The 19,077-nt window shown below is 40.2% G+C and overlaps 1 protein-coding gene across 4 annotated transcripts in view; it reads right to left on the reverse strand.

Annotated features, from left to right (window-relative positions):
* nav3 (neuron navigator 3) overlaps positions 1–16,717 on the reverse strand; it is a 340,033-nt gene extending 323,316 nt beyond the window's left edge. For all 4 annotated transcript variants that reach the window (XM_041780603.1, XM_041780602.1, XM_041780601.1 and 1 more), the window contains exon 1: positions 16,259–16,717. In XM_041780603.1, the coding sequence (XP_041636537.1) occupies positions 16,259–16,516 (258 nt within the window). In that variant the 5' untranslated portion in view covers positions 16,517–16,717. The remainder of the gene's footprint in view (positions 1–16,258) is intronic.
* Positions 16,718–19,077: the final 2,360 nt, after the last annotated feature.

Below are 19,077 nucleotides of genomic sequence, written 5' to 3' on the forward strand. Positions count from 1 at the left end.
TTCCCACTTCACCACAATGCTTTGACACAATGCTTGCAGTACTGCCAGTGCTGCGCCAATCCACCTGTCAATCTCACGCTCCCTTTTTCCCTCACTTGTGAACAAGACCCCAAGATACTTGAACTCCTTCACTTGGGGCAAGGACTCACTTCCCAACGTGAGGACAAGAAGGCAAAAGTCTGTGTCACACTATATGTTTTCAGATGGATTATTATTGACAGTCATGGGATTTCGGGACCCATCGGCCCAGTTGTTCCATTGCATGAATTGTGTCAAAGTTAACACAAATCAAGAGCACATCGGAGAAGCCTTATGACAGAAAGTCTAGGATGTTTGTCCTTGTCCTGCCTTCTATGATTTGTTCTGTGACGTCAGTGGCGTTAACCAAAGTGAGCACAGGGCGTTCTGCACATGCTGCAGTCACAAATGTAAACAAACCAAATGGCAACACAAAAGAAGAGTGATGAAGATGGTCCTATAAGACAGAGGGAAGGGTTGCCAAGCTTTTGCTACCTGTCTCAATGACGTGTTGTCAAGGGACAACTGGGACAGACTGTTCAAGAGAAATGTTGGCGAGAATTAGCATACACACTCCAGCAACCTGATTAGTAAATGCTATTAGCACTGCATCAAATTAGTTTGGATAGAGCTGTAGGGGGTCCAAGACTAGAAAAGGCTTTTTTACCCCTCCTTGCGGCCATACTATCACCTACAAGCAGCCTTGCACAGCAGCTTCCTTCCACTGTTAGGCTGTGTTCCCAGCTCCACCATAAGTTTTAGCGAAGTCAACAATTGGCCTATCAAGTACAAGACTGCGTTCCTTCCTTTGATGCCATCTGGACAGGAGAGCAGCAGAAAGCCCATCCGTATCTGAAGAAGGACACACAACTCTTCTACCGCCTCTAAAAGGACAATACAACCCCTGCTCTTGTCCTAAAGGTGAATCTTGATGCCACATGACTATTAACTTGCTGGAACCATGGAAGGAACATAAATGGACTGACTGACTGATTTGTGATCACAAGTAAGACGTTTGATCTGGGAAGCGCAAGCTGTAGGAAACATTTCATTTGTGTTCGTTGAGAGGTGCATTTGTCTACTGTCTCTGTTGATTTACTTTGCTGTGTCCATTTATGTCCAGTACAGTGTCTCTACATACACAAACATAAGTGTGACTGTATATGTTTTTGGTCAATTTTTCCACAATTTTCATTGGCATTTTGAGGGATTTTTGGGGGGTTTTTCTGTAAATTTTTGAAAATTTGGTTGGAAATTTTGGGCAGAATTTGTTGAAAAAATTTCAGGAATATGGAAATTGTTTTTAGAATCTTTAGGCTTTTTATTTTTATTTTTATTTTTTTTATTTTTTAGAAAGTTCTCCGAAATGTCATGGATGTATCTGAGTACATTTTGCATTAAAAAAAAGAAATCAAATTTTTTTGGGGGGGAACTTTACAAAAGTATATATTCTTTGTGAAAATTACAACCTACAAGCAAATAAATTGATGTTTTGTTTTGTATGGTAGAGTAAAATAAGCCCACTGTCCTCATATGCTGACATCATTTAAAGTGAAATACTACTTCCTTTGAACTTCTCAGGTCCTACTCTTCCCAAAACATGGGAGAAATTAAAAAAAAAAAAAACGCATTTAAAAAAAGCTCGGGTCTCAGGAGGTTAAAGCTGAATGCACATTAAAGTATTTTCATGCCGGTATTTTCTCATAGTACTGCTGGTTTCCAGTGTATTAAAGACACTGCCGCTTCACAATATTGTGATAAAGGAGTAGTGATACAAAAGAAACTCCTGTGCTAAAGGTTTTTTCCTTTGATGTCTGTGAAAGAAGTCTGGGTTAATTTGTTGTATGTAAAGTCTTAAAATTTCAGTTTATATCATGAGCCAGCTTGTGTATTAGTGTTTACATGAGCATCGGCAGTATGTCGGAAAGCTTCCAGTGGTGGGAGCAAAAGGGGCATAATGCAATCCCAGTACCTATTAGCGGTCTTATGAAGAAAGTTCAGCTTTAACTGGATCAAAATTGCAATTTCAGCTGAAATTGCATGGGGATGCTGAGAGCTGAATTGTGGGAGAACTTCTGAAAATAGCCAAAAGCGAGAAAATAGCATAAAAATAGCATAAACTAGCATAAAAGTAACTGAGAATAGCATTCAATAGCTCAAAAAAGGATAAAAATAGCTGAAAGTAGCCTAAAAGAAGCTAAAAATAGCTTAAAAAAATAGGTGAAAATAGCATAAAAATAGCTTATTTTGGCCCAAAAGTAGCTGAAAATTGCAGTCAATGGCTGAAAAGGCATAGAGGTAGCTGAAAATAGCATGAAAATAGCAGTATTTTAAAAATTATAAAAGTTAGAAATAAGGAAAGTCACAGCAGTGGAATGACTAAAGAAACTGATTTTTTAAAAATTTAAATAGTGTTGATAAGACAAAGTATGAAGGAGGAGATAGCCGGCGCGGAAAAAGAATAATTAACAAAATGGCCGACGAGAATATTAATAGTGTGGATGCTCAGCATCCCCACTAATAATGCTTTAAAAATGTTACTTTATTTAAAAAGTAAGGTCATCAGATTAACGCTATTAAACAGTAAGTTGTTATAATATTGCATAACATCCTGACTAAATGGGAGCATTAGAGTGCTGTTGTTTTACCAAATGTTACAACTTTTGCTACTTGTTCCACATGTCAACTCTCACTCAGCCTTCGAGTTGCTCTGACACCGTCGAAACAACAGAGAGAGCACAGGGAGCGAGAGGGGGGCCAACTTGTTCCAGCAGAGGGAGGGGGGGGTTTGGTTAGGATGGGCTGTATGGGTGTCTGAACGTGTCCCAGTCATGGGTGGTCTGACTGTCTGTGTGCTGAGCTCCATATCTGGAAGAGAAGTCGTGGTCGTGATGGAGGTGTGAACACTAACGAGCAGGAAGAGCAGCGCTGCTATTTCTGTACCTCTTCCAGCTGGAGAGGTCAGGAAGTGAACATCAAAACACACCATGATGAGGCTGGAGTGGCTGTTTTAAAATGCTCTCCTGAAAAGGGAACTTCGGTATAGAATGACATGAGAATTGGCATTGAATTGCATTGTTGTTGCAGACAAGCATAAAAACAAGAGGCAAGCCAAGTTAAGTACAGCAGTTTTTGTCATAATCTGCATGTTCTTGCTGTGGCTCAGCGGTAGTTTGTCCTTGCAACTTCAGTGGCATTTGCAGCATGAAGGTCAGCAGTCAGCGGTCTGCTCAGCCAATCAGAACTAATGTGTTAACAAGGGAGTCCAACCAGGCTCACTTGGCTTGCTCCAAATTGGAAACACGGTGGTTGTGTTTGGACTTTCACATGATTTTTCAACCAAAGGATTATCAAATTAGAGTAAGAAATGTAAAACAAGAAATCAGATTAGGTTAACAGATGTTTGAGCTGAATAACTTCCACTCTCGTTTTTTTGCATTCCACTTCTGGAGCATTCCCCCACGCCGCTGAGATTCCTTAATGACCCCTGGGGTTAAAAATTGGGAAAATATTTGAGACAATATTATGCTTTCCAGTGCTCTTTCCCTCCTCCTTCTCCTTGTGCTTTTTGTCTCACACACAGCATTTCATTGCCTTTCGTGCCGCGGGGAGTCTGCTGTCGGCTGCGGTGTTTAAAGCTTGGAGTGAGAACACACAGAGCGGCTGGTGTTTACAGTACAGCCACGCCGGTTAAAAATACCCTCCCCTGGAAGTACAGTCACTCCAAAACACCAAGAAAAATAAGGCTCAGTGCAAAGTGAGTTCAAGTACATGAGTGTACAGAAGCGAAACTTTCTGAGGTCAAAATTCCTGAAGGCCTCATGTACACGGTATTAAAGGGACACTGAGATTTTAAACCCAGGAACCATTTCACATATAAATAAAAGGTAGAAAACTTTTTGGAAATGCTTCAACTGGCACCCAGAAATCAGCCTTTGATTGCTCCAGGGTACCCCTTGCAGTAAAATACATTTTATCAAAGAACATGCACTTATTTTTGGTCTCTGCAGGGATCCTTTCCATAATGTCAGAAACATACACCTTACTTACAGTTAAGAATGTGCAATGGCTGTGTCAGACTGGGTGAGTGGTGCCTGCATGATGGCTTGATTTTATTTGGGCATGCATGTTAACAAGTAGGGGCTTTCAGTAAGCCTGCATGACAGATCTCAGGAATATGGGGCTCGCCTATTTTTACCAAGAGCCCTGTGCATCTCTCAGTCAAAATACAAGAAAACAGTAAATAGAGAGCCATATTTAACTTGTTTTATCTAAAAGGTATGCCCACATCAGTGGAATATGTCACAGGCAAAACAAATGCAGCACAGCTGCACTTTCAGTGTCTTCTCTCAAAGTAAAGTTGAGTTTGGCCTTGGAGAAACTAATCTTGTCTTTACACAGTGCTATCATTCTGAATTTTTACAAGCTCAGTAACTGCATGAATCAAGTCATTTTAGGGAGATTAACTGTGGTAAAGCGGATGAAGGTTGACATGACTGTGACAGCAAACAAGCAGCAAGCACATGCCTGGTATGACAGTCATGAATTTGCAAACTGGAGCTGATAAGTGCTGCAGCAGTCACTCAGTCAACATGTTCCCAGTTACAAACTAAAGGTCTATTAGTTTCTATGTAAATCTCTGAAATATGATGTTCCCACAAAACCCCCTCTGTAACCATCTGGTCTGTTTTGGAAGCGTGCCAGTTTAGCTAACAGCTGCTAACTAGCTACTCCTCTGAACCATGTTGATTGTCAAATGAGTCTGTATGATCAAGAACAATTGATTTATCTAGATCTGACACATTTTTACACCTGAGTCATGCTTTCTGAATGAGAAATGACATTATGACAGTCAGATTATCTTCAGTTTGATACTGAAACAGTTTTGGTCCAGATTCTTCCAAAGAATTCCCAAGAGAACAAGCACTAATAGGGTTGCAAACACCTTTGGGCACCTCAGGCCTGGGGCATGTGTTGGCACTGGCATCATGTTAAGAAGCAGTCCCTAGTATGTTTGAGTAACAGTAACTTCCTGTTTGATGGTGAAACAATCTTTAGCCTGCCGGATAGCTGTCTTTCTACAAGGTTTCTTCTAGCTGTATGTAGAATTTAAAGTGGGTTTGGTTTACTCAGTTGGGAGTTTCTTCCTAGAAAGAGGCCTGCCATGCTTTCAACTCAAATTCCAAATTATGGACTTCCTGTTATTTTTATAAAGTGGGCTCAAAAGCTTTTTTTGTAGGTCCTGGCATAGGACATATGCCTACTAATTTTCATAGTCCTAGGTGTAACACATTGCAGGGACAAATTTTTGAAGATGTTTTAGCCCCGTCCACTGACAAAACCCCTATCACTAGCATCAAGCCAAAACCTTGTATCTCCAAAATCACCATTTATCAGGGGATGAAAAAACGCTGTATTTTTTGATTTGTTTGACACTGAATGGTCGTAGTCAGCCTCTTTTTGAAACTTTCTTTTGCTTTGAAATTTTTTAAACCCATCAACAGATGTAAAGGTTGACCAATGGCACTGATTGATGGAAAAAAAAGATGGCAATAAAAAAATGGAGATACAAGGTTTTGGCCCAACACCAGTGACATGAACCTTTAAATTCCTTACCAAGATTATGTCTACCAGTACACATGGTGGTAAAAATATTTTAAGCCATTCAAAATGAACTTCCTGTTTCATGGCGAAAAGTGTGTCATTATTGTAGCAGACCTGTGAGCTTTAAAAAGATGAGATAGTTTCAACCAGGTTTCTATCCATATGTAAAGGCACTAAGGTTAAGGTGTATATTGTGTGTTTTTAAGCTGAATTTGACAAGATTTTGAAGTCGAACAACTGAGTTTGAACTCGGCCTGATTGGATCGTGTGAGAGCCTTTTATAGAATCAGCTGAAAGATTGACCAGCCAGAGAAGCATCATCTGTAAATGTACAGATCAAAAGACACCAGTTACATCCGCAAATAGATGTAGAGTATTAGAATTAAAATTGCTTTGGAAGCAATTTGAGTGGACATACTGTATCTGTCTAATAGATTTGCCCCAAAAGATTTCATCGTCACCAATACAGCCCCGTTTTGTAACTCCTGGCTGAGGCAATCAACTGAAGTCATGCCAGAGCTGTTGTACCATGTAGTCATCCCTCCCTGTAATCTTTGACCCCACAATATGTAATAAGCTTACGAACGAAAAACATCAAAATTCTTGAGTAAGCCACAAAGTTTGACAAAGCAAAAGGACACTGAGACAGTTTGCTTACATAAGAGCTTGCACCTGGGTTATTCCATCTCTGTACACTCTCATGCCCGGGTTACCATAATTCAACAAATAACTGAGATTAAAGTCGACAAAGCTCCCACTGCCCTGTTATTGTCTCATCATACTCTGAGGCTTTCCTCTGATGTTCTTCTTCATGTTAGAGGCATCTTGGCACTGTTTGGATGAAGGAGAAAGCATGTGTGTGGAAGAAAGTTGCCCCACTCTCATGCAGAGGCTGCTTTATTGCACTGGCACATGAACATACAAACAAAAGCTCCAGGCCCTCTGTTCGTTCAAAGGTAGGCCCTCTAAATGATCCGAGAGTGGGACGGTTCACTTGTTTGCTGTCTAATGCCAGGATAAAGGAAATGAAACATGATAGTTACAAAAAATACTTACAAAAGGAGAAATGCAGAAATAACATGAGAAAGAGACAGAAAGAGGACAATTAAAGCAGACAGTGTAAGGCCCACCCAGTAAAAGAGAGGGAGCAAAGAGGTCTGTTTACATTCTACTCACTCACTAAAACTCACCGGACCCCGGCTTTATTCCCTGAGGCGCTCCACCTCACTTCCCCGCTTGAACCCACCCATGTTGTTGCTTTGAGTATTATCAGGTCATAGCAGGAGATGCACCAGACAACCAAAACAGGCAGCAACAGCACTGATTATTCTCCTTAATCCTCAGTGTACACAATACTCACTCTCTCACACAGACTCTCAGAAAGGTTTACAAACTCAGTGACAATCAACAGGATATGTTTTCTTCTCTAAGTGGGTGAGTGTGTCTGGCGCTAGTCCGCGCTTCCGGTAAATGTTTGTGTACTTATACTCGAGTAGCAACATTCCCGAGTTGACTTGACACTGACATCAGAGGCCAGCAAAAATAGCAGCTTGACCGGGTTAAAGATGGTGTGTATAGTTAGGTGCAATTTTTAAGATAAAGATTAATTCAGCATCAAAAGTATGACTCATTTCTGTTTACACAAGAGAAGATATATAAGGTTGGATTAGCATCTGAAAAAATAACTGGAACTGGTTTACAGTAGGCATGTCTGGTACTTTTAAACACCCAAAATTGTGCAGTTATTCAGCAACCATTAGTCATACCTATGAATCATGTACAAAAAATAACTTTATAATGCTTTTTAAACGGTAAAAAATATATTGATTTTTTTTTTACAATACACAAATAACACACTGACTTGTATATCCTAGAAATAATAACTACAGAGCTTGTATATATTTAAACTATAGTTTTTTCTATATATTCTTCAGTTTTAACTATTTAATGTGTTTAATTTCTGTAGACTGTGAGCAAAGCGAACCAGAGTCAAATTCCTTGTTGCATAAGCATACTTGGCCAATGAAGCTGATTCTGATCATTTTACTAAGAATTAGAACCTCATCTTTCGTCATTTAAATTACTGGCATAAACAATATTGTCACTGTATATCTTATTTGAAAATATGTTGATATATCTTAAACTTTCTAAATTCCCCTCCTCACTTTGAGAGCTTAGGCTTTGACAGATAAACGGGGTGTATTTGCTGACACTGAGTGCTTAAAAAGTTCGTGTTTGGAAGCACAACAGACAAGACTTCTTCCAAGTGTAAGGCTCAGTACAGTAATTGGCAGCATTCTCAGGGTCAGGACCAAAAAAGGCCAGGAGTTTAGAGGAAGGAGCAGGTTGTTAAATAAATTCAACTCAGTTCAAAGGAAGCCACAAGGTAATGTGTGCTGAAAAGCATGGAAAAACTTAAATGAATCCCACTGGCACCCACGCTCTCTTTCAAGGCTGAATAAAGATGAATCAAATCATCATAATTTGTTCTTCTGCCAAACTGTAGATTTAATAAAAAGGTGTGATGCAATCTTAAATTCCATCTCCAAACGAACTCGCTTAAAAATTCCCCCGGGCTGTTGGATTTGGACAGCTGCCATATCTTGTGATGCAGAGGATAATTTGCTATCAGTGGTGGCGGCGCTGACACTTCATTAAAGCTTGGTTGACTCAGATAAGCTCTTCATTCCTGCTCGTCATCCCACGGTGCCAGAGGCAGTGACTGATGTGAACTGTCAGTGGAGAGTGCAACGGGGAAAGCAAACGTCTCGCCTTGTTCTCGTCTCAGACATGGACAGGACATACAAATCCTAGACAGGCAGAGATTGACTGAGATGGTGGGTCTCAGAGGATGCAGGTGTTGCCTTCTCACCACTGAAGAAAAGGCTTAAGATGCATCATGTTCAGAAACGTGACTGTCGTGGTCCGGATCAAGAAGCGGTCAACGGTATAAACACTAACTCATGTTAGGATTTGTCAGTTTGCTGTTATTCCAAACACGTGTCAGGTAGGAAACACCTGTGCACTGACAGAAACTTAGCGACACAACTTGTAGACACTCCTGTGAAACTAGGTGTAGTTGTGTCACAGATCCAAAGAGGATTATCTGTCAAATACAAAGAGTATAAAGACATCTGCAACTAATTCTGAACAGTGTCTAGAATTAACTTTGTCTAGGCTACTTACTGTAAAAAAAGCAAAGAACCCTGCATCAGCTGTGTGCAATGTCTCTTGCAGATGGAGGTAATTCATAAAAGTGACACATCATCTGTAAAGGTGCATCTGTTAAATGTGAAAACTCTCAGTCAGAGTGACAGAGAGCCTTTAGATTTACTTGGACTTCCCCTTTGGCTTTGCACTAAAATATCAGGCCTGCTTGCTGCTACAAAAACAACACCTCCTTTCTGCTAGGTGCCTGAATATTTTTGTTACTCTTGTGTCATGACCATTGAAAACACAGGAAATGTTCGGGTGCTACCGTACTTATTTTTGTACTTTTATTTGTTGGCAGTTCATAGCTAAAGTTTCAATCTTATCTAGCAATCCTACAGATTATGAATAAACACAAGACTTCTCTTCCAGCACAAAACCAAAATAAAATAAAAGAGGACACAGTAGATGGCTGAGTCTAATACAAGAAAACCCCCAGTTGATCAGGAACTGATCATTATTGGCTGATTTCTATCAGATTTATGTGAGTGGTAGATTGAAATGAAGGCTTCTAGTCACTGACCATCTCATAGTTAATATTCTGGTGTCCAGCCGGTCAAAGGAAGCAGTGGATGCACTGTAATGAAATTACGGAGGCTGATTGAATTGCCAGCCAAGATGTTTTGGACACGTGAACCAAATCAAGAGGCTTCAACTGTCAGCTTGAAAATACTCAAATACCTTGTCTGCTGTTGCTGTGGGTCTGTCAACATCCTCCTCTATTCTACGTAACCATGGCAACATTCTGCAAACGTTTGGTGAAACCTGTTAGTTAAAAAAGTTAATCCAGTTTTGAAATCTGTGTTGCAGCCAGCAAGATAAAAGCTAGTTAGCTAATCAAGCACACTAAAATCTGCCACCAGGGGGCTCTTAATCAGAGAGATGGCATAAAGACACGCTGTGCAGCCTCTACTACCTTAGATGCTACCAGCTTGAACTGAGGACTCTGTTCACATTTATAACTGATTTTGCCGCTCTTTAACCACTTTTCCCCACTTCTACTCGCAAGTTTTGCCACTTTTTTTTAAACTGCTTTTCACCATTTTTACTGCCCAGATTTGAACACTTTTAACCCACTTTTGCCAACCTTTAACCACTTTTCACCACTTATTCCTGCCATTCTATTTATTTATTTATTTTTTTGCCATTTTAAACCTATTTTTGCCAGGTACAAACATGTTTGCATTTTTTAACTGTTTGCCACTTTTCTCCTTTCTACCCCATATTTGCTGCTTGTCCCTTTTTTGCCTCTTTTAACCCTTTTTTTTTTTGCCACTTTTGTCCTATTTTTGCCACTCTAACCACTTTCCACACTTTTTTCTTCCCTTTTCTTGACCCTTTAAGTCATTTTTGCCACCATTTATCCACTTGATTCTAATTATTTCTGTCACTTTTTGGGGGCATTTTTAAACTGCTTTTCACCATTTTTCCTTTTTTGCCACTTTTTATTCATTATTCCATTTAAAATCCATTTTTTGCCACTTTTTCACCACTATTCACCCCTTACTTCTGCCAGTTTTTAGCCATTTTTAATCAATGTTTGCCAGTTTTCATCTTTATCCTGCAGTCATTTAATTATTTTCCCCTTAATGTTATTTCAGTTCCTTCTACTTTATCCCCTGGTATCCTGAGATTTGTGCACATCATGGCTTAGCTGTGAAGCTGAATATGACCTTACAATGGTTTAGTTCAGTTTGCCCATCCACATTGTTAACATTACAACTGAAAAGGTATTTCTGTTTTAAGAACATGAGTTTACTTTGTGAATGCTATATTACACTACAGCATAGAAACAAAATTTTGTTGTTTTTTGCTTTGATAGGAGGGATTATTATCCAGGTTAAACATAAAATATGGTTACCACAGATTAACTTAACAATGGACCGTGGTTTTCCTGACCTCCATGGGCCCCACATTTAGCTGGCTCTAAAAGCTCTCCCCTCAGTGGCAGCCTTGTTCCTTACAAATATAAAATACCTCTATTATTTGCACAAAGTAACAATTAATGCTCTGAACACATTTATGATCCTGTTAGTTGATCTCACTCATAGGTGTTCATTACAGGTACTGGCAGAAACAAGTCATCATCAGTGCATCCTTATCTAGAATTTAAATCAATCTCTTTATTGATCAGTACAGTGGATTTTCCAACGTTCACAGGGAACTGAAATCCTAAAAAGTTCTGTCTTTGGCAGCTCCCAGGTTAAGATGTCTTTAACCTCGGGCAAACAAGCCGACACATGCAGGTCTTTTGTACATACGGGGGGATGCATGTGCACAAACAAGAATGTAGTCATGCACTGCACACGTGCACACTCACAAACACAATCCTACACTTGATCTCTCCTGATAATAGGACTCCAAACTAAACAAAGAGAGTTGGTTAATGTGAAGGAGTAATGACAGCGTTTACTCCACCTTGTCTCCCTGAAAGCCCAGAGAGGAAAGCTCTTAAGGGACAACACAACACAATTAGACAGACTAATTACCCCCTCCATACCACCAATTCCTCACCCACACCGACAGGCTGGGGCAGGCAGCAGAGAGCTGCATTTCTACAAGCTCTCCATAAAGCGACTGAGATGCACTGATTGTGCATTTCAGGTAATTAAGCGGATGCTTCATCAAGAGGAATACCTGATATCTGAAATTCACCAACAATGAAACAGGACTGGGAAATTTCAGGACTCGTGTAATCACGACTTAAACAGTATATCTTTTATAATCAAATAAAATCCCACATGGCGCCCACTTTGTTTTCTGCAGAGTGCTGCACATGTACTTTAAATCCCAGTTCTGAATAAAACAATAAGTGATGTACACACTCTCTATTAGTGGCACCTTAACTGTAAAGAAAACAGCAAAACAGGTATGAACGAGACAGTCCAAGTTTTATGTGTATAAAGCTGTCAGCTCCTCAGCTAAACAAAAACCACTGTACATGGGTTTTCACTCTTCAAAATAAAAGTCCCCTGATAACCAGAGATCAACCAAAGTTCACAGAGCTTTGAACTACTCTGTGAAGAATGTGGTGTTAAGGATTTAAAAAGTGGCAAAATGGCTAACATGCAGTAAAAAGGGCAGAAAATTGGTGAAATAAAATTAAAACAGGCAAAAATGGGTTTAAATGGACAAAAATTAGGGAAAAGTGAAAAATGATTAACAGAGGCAAATGAAATATAGGAAATGGCAAAAATGGGTTAACAGAGGCAGAAATGGTAGTAAAAGTGGTGAAATTGGGTAAAAAAGTGGCAAAAATGGGTGGGGAAAAAGGGAAGAAAATGGGTTAAAATGCAACAAAAATGTGTGTAAAGTGTCACAAATGGGTTATAAGTCCCAAAAATGGCCCAACAAAGGCAAAAAAAAAAAAAAAAAAATAGGTGGAATATCACAAAAATGGCTTAAAAATGTCAAAACATCCCAAAAAAGTGGCAGAAAGGGGTCACAAGTGCCAAAGATGAGCATAACAATCAGTTAAATGTGGAAAAATGAGCAAAAACTGCATAAAGGTGTTAATAGTGGCAAAAAAAAATGGTTAACAGAGACAAAATGGGCAGAAAAGCCTGGTGGAAAGGGTTAAAAAAAGTGGCAAAATGGGAAGAAAAGGTGATTAAATAGGATGAAAAGAGGCATAGTGGGTTTAAATTGGCAAAATAAGGGTAAAAATCTGGGAAAAAAAGGCTTAACAGAGGGGAAAAAATCAGTAAAAAGTGGCAAAAATGAGTTAACAAAGGCAGAAATGGCAGAGAGCGGTGAAAAGGGGTTAAAAAGTGGCAAAAAATTTATGAATGGTGGCACATACAAGGGGCAAAAGTGGGATGAAAAAGTACTTCAAGCTAATGCTAGCTTGACACATTTTCCAGCTCTAAAATGAGGCAACTGCTAGCCGGGATGCTAGCACCAACGCTACTGATCCAACGCATATACACTGATATCATCAATAAATCACTACTAAGGGCTCATTCTCTGGGTCTATCAGGGGCCCAACCAAATCTGTGGGCATATGTGATCATCACAACTGTGTTTGATAAACGATGCTAACAAGGCTAACAAAGATATGCTGCATATTGTCCATCCCAGCAGGTTTGTCCTTGTGCTCTAAGCCCTTAACACCACATATTTGTCACTCCATGTTATCATCTTTTTACTTAAACTACTTAGAAACATATTTTTTTTCTGCTCATAGCTGATGTGTGCATGTGTAACAGGCTGTTCTGTTTGTCATATGCCTGTAGAGTATGTGTTCCTTGAGGGTTACTGTTGCGGTCTGTCGTAAAGCAGTTGCTGTAATCCAGCTCCCAGCATAAATGAAGCCGTTTATTTTTGGAGAAGTTACATCTCTGTGTACTGTTTAGAATTTTCTTACTTTCTAATATCATTATCTTAACAATTTTATTCAGATAGTCTGTGTCTGACTGGAAACACTACCTTACCACTGGTTCTACATGTGCCTCAATGGTGAAACCCTCTGACACAAGACAAAGTGATAATATAGAGAGAAGGTTGGCTAATAACTAGAGCAAAGTTAGCAAAAGGTTAGATGCCTACTAATGTGCAAAATGATTTTACTACAAGCACACAGATCGATGTTAATGCACCGCACAACTCTGTCCTCAGTCTCGATTTCAGAACTTTGAATGAACTAAGCATGTCAGTCAGTAAGTCCAGCGGTTGTGTTAACAAGCTAAAAGTCGAGCCAAAGTTGCAGGTTCAACAGCAGGTTAATGATGAAACAAGTATACCCCGCTTGTAGTCACCCTGCAGGTGATTTGGACTCAGTCACAGACATGCTGGGCAGGATTTACATGTGGGGGCTGACCCATGCTTTGAAGTCAGCTGCCCACGTTTCCTCTAGGTCACGAGGAAATTCAGAAGCTTTGTCCGCTATCAAAAGTCAAGAAGCCAGAAAAAGAATCAGAGTCAGGGGCTTTTTTTCATGTTCCTGTTGGGAAGTCTAGCAACGGTTGAAAGAGGCAGCGAGAATCAGGAGAGGGAGGGTGAGAGGAATGGGAGCTCAACCGGCCAAACAGGAAAGCTTCACTTTGACAGCTCTGGATGTGGGACGGCTCAGGCGCTGCTCTAAATATTTGGCGGGGAGTTTTGAAAACCTCCTCAGGACGGATCAGACCCGCCCTCTTTGCTGCAGCCTGAGAGCCAAATGTTTCTGCAAAGAGGAGACGACTTGGCACTGATTGAGTTTAGTATGGAGAACCACTTTGTAAAGTTTTCTGCGTTTATCAAACTTGCTGCTACATTTCGTCTCTGATGGGGGTATTAAGAGGTAATTTATCTGAAATATAACCCTTCATGGGAAGCAGAAAAGAGGGGGAAAGAGTGAATTCAGACAAAGTTGCTCTTATCTTTGGGGCTTCTCAGGTAGCATCCATTACCCTTGGATTAGTTTCCCTTCCCAGACACGGTTCACTGTCCAGGTGGAGGTCTTGAGTCTTGACTAAAACACACAATTGAACATCTAAACTCTTCTGTTCTGCCACTTACACACTCACTGCTTTTACATGAGCTAAGGTTATGGCTCAATTAGGATATCTGTGAACTTCTGCCCTTGACCCTGTATTCAAGCACCATTGATGAATTGATTTATTGATGGAAGTAAGAACAATTTGGGTCCTGGCATTTTTTGGTCCAAACCGGCCCTTAAGAACAGATTGAACGTGACATATCAGTAACTTTAGTGCATTTATGTGTCCCCTTTATAAGGTTTACCATATCAACCAACCAAATCATAGTAAAGACGTCAACAGTTACACGGCAAATAACCAATGAGCTGCAGCCTCTGCTATGTGGGGGAGGAAGCACAACAAACACAGCCATAGCAATGATAGTAAACGTGATAATGCATAGAGTAAGATGGATGTCAGAAATTGAGGAGCAACTTCTTGATTTTTGGCGACGCCACAGTGCCTTGCAAAACATAGAACAATCCAGTTAACAAAGACAGGAACTGGACTTGTACTGCTGCAAGGGATGTAGAAGGTAGCTAACAGCTAGTCACATTTAGCTTGTTCACTCTAGAGGCTTAAGCTAGGCTTTAGCAAGCAGCTAACTCATCACCAGTCAGCACCAGCCTGGTTCTAAAGACCAGAGTTTCGACTGATTGATCTGCCTGTGAGATGACTGGAGCTGCTCCAACTTGACATCATGAACGTTCCATATTTAGGATCAGAAATGTTGTTGTGTGTGGGAGTAACGCCAAGGACAACTAAGCAGGCGCAAGCAGGATTATTACGTTGAATAGAGCAACAGCCAATCAGGAAGCAAACCGAGAAACTAACACAGCCACGGCAATGATAGCAAGCATGATAAAGCATGAAGTTTGCATAAGTTAGCAACTTCTTGATTTTTGGCGACACCACATGTGTTTATATGTGGCTTGTAATACACAGAACAATCCAGTTAATAAAGACAGGTATTGCTGATTTTGATATCACAGGTAGCTAACAGCTAGCCAAATTTAGCTTGTTTACTCTTAAGCCACATTTGACCGCACAAGACTTGAATTTTGAGATTATAGCAGATAAGATGCTGCTTCTCCTATGTGGACTGGTGACTGCAATTGAAGAAAATGAACATAAAACATGAACGCACATAAATTATACCTGCTCTAAAATGTAATGCCCACTTTACCTCAGGTCCAACCCTGGACTCTGCTATGCCTCTCAAGTTATTATTTGTGGACCTAGCTCTGGGATACACTACAAGGTAATTGGACTGATTTTGGGCCAGATCTACCCCTTTAGACCAAAGTCTGCAAGTAGATAACCAGTTGTAAGTTAAATGGCGAAACTGCTTTACTTTTGATAAGAATATGATGATATCCCAAAATAGAAAACAAGTCTTCTGCTTCAATATCAGGGTTAATCCCAGTAGATGCTGTTGACCATGTGGAGAGCTTCAGATTGAGTTGTTTACATTTAAGAGTTAACTGGTCTCCAACCACATTATCTTGGTGGTTTAGTATTTACAAGACTTTTGACCTAGCATGATTTCAACAGGACTAACAGGTTGACATGCATTTAAAAAGAACACTTTTGTTGGGCTAACAGAGTCATTCAGCTTTTTCTAACCATATACAAACACACTGGCTTTTAAGTAAATTACTTCCAGAGTAAATGGGCAGCAGGATGAGGTGATGCACTGACAGCGATACATTACTCATCTAGTTTCCCTTCTAAGATGATGACAGAAAAGCAACTTCATTCCCTCCAGCATACATGACTCATCAATGCCTCTGTTTCAGATCAGGACAGACACCTGCTCAAACCAAGAAGGAAAAAAGAGCATAAAAGACACAGAGAGGAAAGAGAGCGGCTCTGACAAGCCAGACACTGTCGGCTCATTCATCACTGACACCTGTGGAGTGTCACTTTGCTCTCTAGCTCAAACAGATGCACACGCAGACACAAACCTTGCAGATCTTGCTCTCCTCCGTCTCTGCTCTGGACTTCCCTTCAGGCGTCCTCTCCCGCTGGTACTCTGATTTCATTGATAGCTGGCAGGACAGCCCCGGGGTCCCTTCACCTGCCCTGAGCTCCTGCTGCCGGGCCATGTAGCCCTGCGAGGTGGCCGCCCTGACTGCGTTCGGGATGGGGAGAGCGGTATGCACTGGCTTGGCGCCCACCGCCGAGGGTTGCCTGAGCTTGGAGGCTACGCCAACCACCGGCATGGTACTTCCCAGGCACAAAAATAACAACACAGGAGTGTGAGAGAGGTCCCAAAGTAACGGTGAGGGAAGGGAAAGTCAATCTTCAGTGACTCCTGATGATGTCCAGCACAGAAAAGGGAAGACAAACTAAAAAAAAAAAACAGAAAAGGAAAAGAAAAAGTGCAGTTGCCTCTCAGAGTGAGAGGAAAGCAACTGCGCTCATTCTGTAGCCTACAGCGAGCAGGACTGACAGAAACTGAGAAAGCTTCTCCTTCCTCCAGTTCACTCCCTCCTCCTTCTCCTCCCACAAGCAACACTCCTCCCCTCACTCTCTCTCTCACTCTCCTTCGCTGTCAGAAGTCTACAACAAAGTCAGCCAGCACAGTTCAAGGGGGCACGAACTCCTCTGGTAGGTAGAACCACTGAAACGACAAAGCCCTCATTACTGTGAGACCGTGCATTTGTAGACATGTGAGTTCAGCTCTCCTCAACACAACTGTCTAAATAACTCCCTTTTCTCCCTCTCTCTGCTCACGCTAGCACTGAACACACTCTCTAAATAGACACACACTCTCTCTGTCTACATCTGGAGCTGCTCCTCCCTTTCTTTAGCAAAACGTTACAACCTGAGAAGCGGAAATGTGCTGAGTATCAAAGACAAAAAGCAGGAATGCAGGAATGGACTGCCAGGTGATAAGATCAGTGACTAAAAGCATTAAAGCTCATCTACCAATCATGTATTTCTTATGAAAAGTAGCCAATGATAATTGATTCCTGATTAACTGAGCCATCTCTAAAATACCTACTGGAAAACATGCTTTCATTATTGTACTTGAATTTCCTTGGATAATGTCATAGCCCAGGATGTTTCCTAGCAGATGTGTGTCTTCAATTGTTGCAATTTGATGCAATTATCATGTCAGTGATTTGATCTGATATCATACTAGTGCAACCCCAGTTTCCTTTATACCAGTGCACTGCTACTTTCTCATCAGCTAAGACAGGCAGTCGGATAAAGAAAATTTACTGTGTATTTTCAGAAAGTACACCAGAAATCAATCTCAACATTAACCAAAATCTATAGATCTACAGTGCACAATATTCAATTATGTGCTGTCACTGCATCAGTGCAGAATGGTCCATGTCCATATCACAACACATCTAATGTTTACAGTTGTTTCTCACAGAACCTGTTGGTATGCTAACGGTTAGCTGTCATGCTTGAGAGAAACTTCGCTTACTGTAACGCCAGAATGAAGCAGTCAATCTCTCAGGGTAATGCAAAGTGAGCTTGGTAGATGTCCTGAACTCTGATGTAACTGCTCACTATGCAGATAAAAAGGCTGTGGTTAAGTTGGGTACTAGGGTTAGGTAGGTTGTCGCACAAGTCAAATATGTATAATTATTCCATCTGCTTTTAATTATTGTGTTTAAAGTAGAGCTTAAGTTACCTGACACACCAGATAGACTGGTTCATTTATCCATTGGATGGATATATTCATATTCGTCTGGGAAACCTCCCATACAAAGTGTTCGTAAGGGCAGGGCGGTAAAAAAAAATTCTCAAAAGGTGATTTGATGAACATTTTGTCACATTTAATATGAGCCAATCAGAGCAACAAGACAATATGGGGGCATGCAGCTGAGGTTGAAACCTGGTATTGTTGTAATATATGAATTTTGCTGGAGCCAGCCAGGAGATGTGTATCTTCTCTGCCAAGTCAAGTTTTTGATGTGGCTCGGAAAGGGCTTGCTTTCAGTTTTAATTTCATGTCAGTTAGAGCAGGAAATATGATCATTTGAATTTGATATAAGAAATAATTTTACACAAAGGGCACAGTGTTTCATACTGCACAGGACTGGCACTTCTACATTTTTCATAATTTCAGCATTTTATAGTATTTTTTTTTTAAAGTAAAAAACCCTTCCCCACCTGAACTGGGTGGGTCAGGGGGAGGGTGGGGTTAGTGCATTAAGTGCTGTAAACCGGGGTCTTATAAACCAATGCAACTGGATGATATCTGTTATAATGTTTAAAATTCAATAAAAAGAGTTTGAAAAAAAAAAAGAAAAAAAAAAACTTGTATTTTACTACATTTCCTATGCTAATCATTAATTCTGTAAAAATGCAGGCCATGTTCTTTAATTTCCTTGTAATTGTGTTTGTAAAATATTTACAGTGATAAAGCTAAAACTGGAAAAACTGCTATTTATACAACTGTTTTTAATGCATTTACCTTATTCATTACTCAACTATACATCTTCTTATCTTTAATTTGCACTGAAACCCCTCACATTCTTGGAATGCAACAAATGTTCTCGTATACTTAAACACAAAACATTTTTTAAACTTTGGCATTGATGAGTGGACAAAAAATGCCTTTAAATACATATGTATACTTAAAGAAAATCATTTTTATCTTAATATACATAATTTCACTACTTTTTCTGTGAAAATTTACATAATTTTGTAAATTTCTAACTGTTGAAATGACAAGTTCTGCATATTTAGATACACATATACTTTTTTTGGAGGGGGGGTTCTTCATCTAACACAGTAACTTTACAAAATCAGAGAATAG

This window comes from Cheilinus undulatus, linkage group 23, assembly GCF_018320785.1.
Source record: "Cheilinus undulatus linkage group 23, ASM1832078v1, whole genome shotgun sequence".
Taxonomy (NCBI): Eukaryota; Metazoa; Chordata; class Actinopteri; order Labriformes; family Labridae; genus Cheilinus; species Cheilinus undulatus.